This window comes from Suricata suricatta, chromosome X (genome assembly GCF_006229205.1).
Source record: "Suricata suricatta isolate VVHF042 chromosome X, meerkat_22Aug2017_6uvM2_HiC, whole genome shotgun sequence".
Taxonomy (NCBI): Eukaryota; Metazoa; Chordata; class Mammalia; order Carnivora; family Herpestidae; genus Suricata; species Suricata suricatta.
Window position 1 is genome coordinate 94,309,058 of NC_043717.1, and position 7,468 is coordinate 94,316,525.

At 39.3% G+C, this 7,468-nt stretch overlaps 1 protein-coding gene across 1 annotated transcript; it reads right to left on the reverse strand.

Annotated features, from left to right (window-relative positions):
* Window positions 1–279: 279 nt before the first annotated feature.
* Window positions 280–3,286, reverse strand: USP26 (ubiquitin specific peptidase 26). Its single transcript, XM_029931103.1, has one exon. The coding sequence runs from the start codon at window positions 3,284–3,286 to the stop codon at window positions 551–553; it is 2,736 nt and encodes a 911-aa protein (XP_029786963.1). The 3' UTR covers window positions 280–550.
* Between the last annotated feature and the right edge of the window lie 4,182 nt (window positions 3,287–7,468).

Consider the following 7,468-nt stretch of genomic DNA (forward strand, 5'->3'; position numbering starts at 1 on the left):
ATTTGTATTTCTCAGAAGTTTCTTGGGGCGCCTGGGTGGCTCAGTCGGTTAAGCCTCTGACTTCAGCTCAGGTCAGATCTCATGTTCGTGGGTTCGAGCCCCGCGTCAGGCTCTGTGCTGACAGCTAGCTCAGAGCCTGGAGCCTGCTTCCGGTTCTGTGTCTCCTTCTCTCTCTCCCCCTCCCCCTCTCATGCTCTGTCTCTCTCTGTATCAAAAATAAACAAAATATTTAAAAAATTAAAAAAAAAGAAGTTTCTCAATGATCCTGATGCTGCTGGTTTAAGGATTGCACTTAAAATTCACTGCACTAGACTACGGAGAACACAATTCTAGTCTAACAGAAAAAAATACTTATCAGCTGGAACTGTGAGATTGAAATGTCTGTATTAGGGTTAGAACAGAGATTCTCCCCAAGTGTTCCTGCTTGAACTCTGATCCTGGATGCCATTTGCCTCTTCAACTTTGGCTAGAGTGGAGTTTTCCTTCCAGAGAAGAAGTGGTAACCAATGAGGCGGTCAAGCAAATGTGTGCAACCAGGAGTCTGTTCCACTTATTCCTCCTGAGGGGACTTCCCTGCCTCTGTGTTAAGAGACTGAAAGTTCTTTTCCCTTTTCAACAGCTCTTCAAAAATATCATTGTGCATGTAAAAGAAGATGTACCCGGTGCAAAGCCTAGCCTTCTGCATGACATGCTCTGGGATACTCAATACCTCTAGATCATCGTAAGTGAACCACATTTGACTCTCAAAGTCATAGACATCACTGATATAATGGCCTGAATTTCGGGACTTCCCAAGATGGCTGACAACAGCAATGAGGCGATAGGTATGGAGATCGCTCATCTCAGCATTGCTTTCTAGGTTTGTGGCTTCAGTTTCTGACTTCTCCTCATCTAAAAATTCTTTGTTTTCAGAGTTTTTATTGGAACCTGATGCCCCTAGGGATTTCTCACTGGCCTTCTGGATACTTAATTCTGCAGGTCTTCTGAGGTTTTCTCCATACCCCTGGGCATGTGGCTTCTCCAAGGTTCGAGACAGTGTCTGCTGAAGGGTTTCTTCATAGGTTTTCATCCAGTCACCCTGCTGGGTCTCTTCAGTCAGTTTTTGGAATTCTTTTGGAACTCTTTTTTCACGTCTATAAAAATCTTCAGTAGTCTCAGTGCCACTCTTGAAATCTACAAGTATATTAGTTGTCTCATCTTTCTTTCGTTTTAGATTTTCAAACATTTCCTGAAGATAAACTTCTGCAAGATACTTGTCTGGACCACTGGTGGGTTTACCTTCATCTTCCTGGATCTGAGAAAGGGACGTTGCTTCAAGATCCGTCATTAAGTCAGCAGCTGATAGCTCTTTTTTAGTGACTGCTTCCTCTCCTAAGTTTACCAATTCAGACTCCCTTATATTCAGTTTAGGACACTTCCCCAGGTCTTCTTTCTGTTTTCCCTCTGACTCTTCACAGAGATTCTGGCTTTTTTGAGGTTCAGATTCTTTGTCCGGTCCAATGTGTGGAATCAGGGAATCATTGGATGCCAAGGTCAGCTTTCTTGAATATGTTGATAGAAAGTCATTTTCAGAATTCATGCTTTCAAAGACTTTCAGGATTTGGAACTCCCTAGTTAACACATCCTTGCTCACGGGAAAAGGTGGTTCGGTACTTTCACTGCAATAAGGTGATACCGCTAAACACGTGGGAATAAGGACTTTCTGGTTATCCTTCTTTAGCAACCATAACTCACCAAAGATAGAACGTTTCAGATGAACAATAAGAACCCTGGGTAGCCTACTAAATTCGTGCCTCAAAACAGATTTCGTATGCTGACATTTCTCACAAGTATACGCAAGCAGTTCGGAGGTGAAATAGAAATTAAAAGCAGAGATAATAGACAAAGGAGGTGACATTCCTTGTGGAAGGTTGATGGAGAGATAATTATTCACTTCGGTCTTGAGAACAGCATTACCACAGCTTTGACAAGTAATAGAGACCAGCAACTCAAACTCAAAATTACTGATGATAGGACAAACGAGCACTCGGGTGGCAGCACTTCCAGCAAAGATCTGTTGAGCTGGATTCTCCGCTTCAGATTCAATTGTAGCCTTCCATATGATGTTTAATTTCTTCATGTTCTCTTTCGTTTGATCTAAACAGTGACTTAAAAACTCATGAGCATCATTTTGTCCGTTGCTGGAGAAAACCTTTGCCATTGATGATACGGTGTTTTTAACATTCACAAGTAATCTCTTCTTGATTTTTATGTCAGGAATATCTCTGAAAACAAACAGCTGTGCTAAACATATGCTAAGAGCATGAAGGGGAATTTTACCCCATGGGAAATCCTTACTGAATAAATCATCAACAAAAGTGGGAATCAAAAATAAGGTCTGTAAAATTGTGTTCATGTAACAGGTGTTTCCCAAGTTGGGGAAGCCTTGCAGGAGTTTCTCTGGGTAAAATTCAAGGGTCGTCTTGAAGCTCTCCCACTCTGACTTAGGTACATTATACTTTTCTGCCAACAGAAATCTCAAATATACTTTCTCAAAAAACTTCAAGAGAAGACTGGAGTCATACAGGTAAAGGTTTCCAATAGAACTGGTGTTGAATAAGTGTTCAAATGTTAACTTCTTACTTTTTAACAATGTTAACCTCAATTGGTTCTTCTTATTGTGGATTACATGCTTCAAGGGATTTTTCTTGGATTTCTCATCTCTTACAGAGCTAGTTTTCTTCAGGAATTTCCCAGCCGCCTTTGAACCAGATGGTAACACTCTTTTCTTCTTCCCATGTCCACTTTCTGGTAAATCATTGCAAGTAAGTGTTGATGACTTTGATGCAGGTGTTCCACTTCCTTCTCCTGTCTCAAAAGATTCACTACTTGGCTCATTATCCACTTCCTGAAATGAATTTTTGTTGATTTTATTCGGTGTTACTGTGCTGACAATGATCGCTCCATCCTTAACATGTCCCTTGGATGGTTTATTATTATTTCGACGGACTCTATTCAGGAACATCTTCAACTCTTTAGCCTCTCTGGAAGATAATCTTTCAATAAACAAGAAAACATTATTTTGGAAAATTACATGCAGGTTATTTTGGTTTTCTCCATAGGATCTAAGCGTCACATTTTTAATATTATTGTGTAGTTGAAAAGTTGTATATCCTCCAGTGATGAAATAGACCAGCAGTTTATTATTCTTTCTTCCCATTGTTCCAATGTATGCTTCTTGGGGCCTAGATATCCCCATCTTAATGCTCCAGAACTGGACAAAACCATGTGCCATTACAGTAGCCATACTTTACAAATACAATACAGGTATCCCTAATTATTGACAATCTTTAAGTTCCAATTTGTTTTGCAAGCTCACTTCTGGAGACAACACCAAAACAATGATTCTTTAGTTCTCCGTAAGAATGGTACTATTTCTAGTGTTGGTTTTATACAAGAGCCTCTTCAGGTTCTGGATGTCCAGCTATTTAGTGATAAAACCAATACCCTTTAAAGAGCTGTCCATAGTCACCATGAGGGCAGAATCTTGATTTCCACGGCAAGGCAGCTACTGGAAAAAAAATCAAGAAAAATCATTTAAGCTATCAGAGAAATGCTTGGATAGAACTCAAATTTTACTCCCATACACTAAATCTCCTTTCCACTACAATACTAGATTCCATTCTGATTAATTTCCCCACTTCAAATGAAATCATTAAACACTTGGAAGACTTTCAGTAAATAGCTGAAGAGCATAATGAATAGTGTCTCAAGTGTATGCATATAATGTGCTAATTCCTCCTGTCATAGAATGACCCCACAGGGCGACCATGAGAAGTGAATAAGAGAGTGGAGGCACTAGGCGGCCCTCAAACCAATAACCTATGAATAGCTCTTAATGCCCAGAAATCTAGAGGACTTTGTACACAGGCTACTAAGTGTAAATCAATCTACCTCTTTCCAAATCCAGTTATGTGTGAAGTCCATACATTCTACCCTATGTGGGAGGTCTAACCTATCACTGCTTAAAGCAGATATCAAAGAATTGGCTATCTCCAGCCCCAACAAGCCAAGATGACCTGGTATACTCTAAAAAATCCCTATTCTTCCATTAAGTGTGGGGTAATTGAAAATTTAAAGCCATGCTGAACGCGAACATAAAAAACTCACTGCAATTTTGAAAGTTCGCGAAACAATGACTGAGACCAAGTTCAAGACTGTGTTTACTATGCTTTACTACTGAACAAGCAAATGCAAGTAGTATAAACAATTTACAAGAAACAAGATATGACGTAAAAAAAAATTAAAAAAAGAAACAGGATCTGATGAAAGGAACGTTTCCCATTGGCTCCAGTGTTGGCTTCACTGTTCTTTTGGAGGCATGCCCAAAGTTTCAGGGTTGGTATAATCCATGAAGAATGAATGAAGAATGCCCCGGGTTAAAAAAACTTAAGAAACCAATAGTCTGGTGTCCTTTTGGTCATTATACCAAAGGTAAAACCAAGTCAGCATTAAGGGTCTGTTATTAACACACATAAATTTCTTACTAAGTCCCAATTAACAATTTTTACTTCTATTTCTTAATGCATCAGTATATGGCCCAGAGAAAAACTGGTAATGCTCAACATGGATGAATTATGCACTAAACACCACCGTCTTCTGGACTGTTAGTCCTGCTTTCCTCATACTTGCAATTATGTTCATATTCACCTGTCTAATTACCAGTAGATTCTCTAGGTCAGTGTGCTGAGGAGAACTGTCATGAGGCCTTGCAGTATAACAGGACCACCAATACAGGCAATGGGAAAATCACATGCAACAAAACTTCTAGTAGGCTTTCTGTTGTATACTCTGTTTTCCAGAAAATACTATCTAAACACCTTTAGGACATAAATCTAGCCATCCATGGACAAATACAAGGTATTTTCATCCAAGGTTAAATATGGACAAGTGAGTGTGAGATCTGTTTGTGCTCCAAACTACAGAGAAAATAAGACTATAGAGTAGCCATGTTTATAATCACAGTCTAACCATGTCCTTCTGATTGGCTAGAATTGCTTCCACACTTCCTCCAATTAACTACCTCTTGCAACTGACATGAAATGCCTTACATTTACTTCACACAAGTTAAATTAGGTCAATTTCTTGAAATAAACCCATTCCTCTACTCCCCAAGTGCCTCGCTTACTAAACCACATGTGAGATATGCATTTCAAAAAGTTACATGTACCAAATGGTCTGACTCAGACCACTTTTGGCTTGAGAACTTCACAGCCATCCATTCTGAACTTCAGTCCAAGAACTCCCCAAACAAGTTCTCAGGTTTTACAAACACATCACTCATGAAATAATCTTAGCTCTTTTTAATTAGTTTCACAAAGTTATAAATCCTATAACCCCAATTCTTTACATATTTACACTTCCAAGTACATACTGCCTACTTTGGGATAAGCCAGATATCCCTGGAGATTTTTGCTCAGTACTCTGTAGGGTCCCTAACATTACCCTAGCAGAAGGTAAATAAAAGGAGACAGTCAGACAGCAAATTACTGATGTAAGGAAAGAGAAGTTCCCATCGGGTTGTGAGGAACACCACCAGGATGGTGCACAAAGATCTCCACAACCTCCATGGAAGAAATCACAGTAGAACTGAAAACTTAACCTACCACACCAAGTGCTCTAAAATAAGACAGCAAAATATCAATTTAAAAAAGCCCCACCATGGATAATTCTGCTCTTCATCCTGTATCAACTACAAATGGTCAAAATATACAGCCAAATGTCCCAGCTTTTAAAAAATGTCTCGAACATCCTATGTGAACATTCACTAAGCTTACATAAGAGCTTGTGTTCAAGGCAAGGACACAAGTCTTGAGTACTAAGTGAAGAAACCATTCCTCAAACCCTAAATGTTCTAATATGGCACTGAAATGGACTTCCGATACAGTGCTAACAACCAAAACACCATCTGTTGGTAATGAACACTGCTCTCTAAAATAAAATGGATCCTCCCAACACCCATCGGTATATGCCCACTGGTATTGAGCACTGCACAAGTATATTTTAAAAAATGCAAGGTTTAGCGACTCTCCTGACAAATATTTTCCATTAGGCCAAGTCGAGACTTTAGGTTATTAACTATCAGAGATCAATGTGTTGTTCCAACCACTCCCACATGCTTCTTCCATACTTAGCTCTCCAGAGGACACACTGGTGACACCAAAGAAGTTCTGTCAGTAACTAGCATTCCACTAACACCATAGCGAACACTCTAGAGTATTGGTCTCACTGACAAAAGTTAAGTCTAAGAATTTCCTGCCCATTGTATGTAGGCTAGAGTGGCTTCTGTAGCTAGCTTTGGCCACAAGGTCCACATTATTTGAGCACGGTCCCTGTAACTCAAAACCAGTGAGGAAGGATCAGATGTACTTAATCACTCAAAAATAAAAATTTCTTAATAATTCTATAGGAGACTAATCAAAAGTAATGAACAGGGTTAGGTTAGCACTTAACACTACAGATATTTGTATAAGAAAGCATGTGTCCAAAACTGATGGGAGGCTATGTTTTCTCCTACATAGTTAAATACTCTTCCTGAATCTCATCGATGTCATTAACCTGCTCAGTAAACCCTGTCGTTAAGGATAATACTAAAGGAAACTTCTGCTTGGTCCCTGTCCAGATTATCAAAAACTCAAAATTGGTGGAGCATAAGTTAGTGAGATTTTTGTTTTATCAAGTCTTTATCTATCAACCTCTGTTCAGTGAAGTAGAGATTGCACCCATCCATACACAAAAGTGCATATGCATCCAAGTGAGAGAATAATCATATTTATCACGGTGGAAATGGGACCATAAAAACATTCAAGCACAGCAGCAGATTCAAGTTGTCTGGATTATTTATAGTCCTCTGTCCTACTGCAGATACTAAGTAAGAGTTTAAACTATCTCCTCTCCCCCCCCAAAAAAAAATAAAGACAAATTTTTCATTGTTCCTATTTCAACCACTTGTGAGAGAACGTAAAACCCCAGAACGACTTCCAGGCTGCATTTAAAATTTTTGCAATCCCAGCTGATCTTTATTTATCAAAAATTGTTGTCTGTTCTTTCTAAGGGTAGCTGAGATAACCTAAAGTCCTGATGGCACTTCCACCCTCTGCCTTCAAGAGCACAATTGAGAGACATGTGTTTCTACTGATGTGACCCTGCATCATTCCTTCGTCATAGTTCAACGCGTTTATAATTCATTCCAGAAGACTAAAGAACATTTCGTTGAGCCCCCCTGAGCATGGAAAGTAAAGATTAGGAGCCATCTTGCTGATGTGTAGCTGAGGGGTCTAACCACTTCTCACTTTCCTGGCTAGTACATTTTAAGTTTCAATCCTTTTCTTGATTCTGCCTTGTCAAAGGCTTTTAGGGCTTCTTTGATTGCTTGTTTTTATAAGATTTTCAACTAAAATGTATCTGTTTTCTACGACTCCACTGAGGA

Bases quoted from the DNA above. Each gene is read 5' to 3' on its own strand.
- USP26 (XM_029931103.1), bottom strand. From the start codon at position 3,286: ATGGCTACTGTAATGGCACATGGTTTTGTCCAGTTCTGGAGCATTAAG.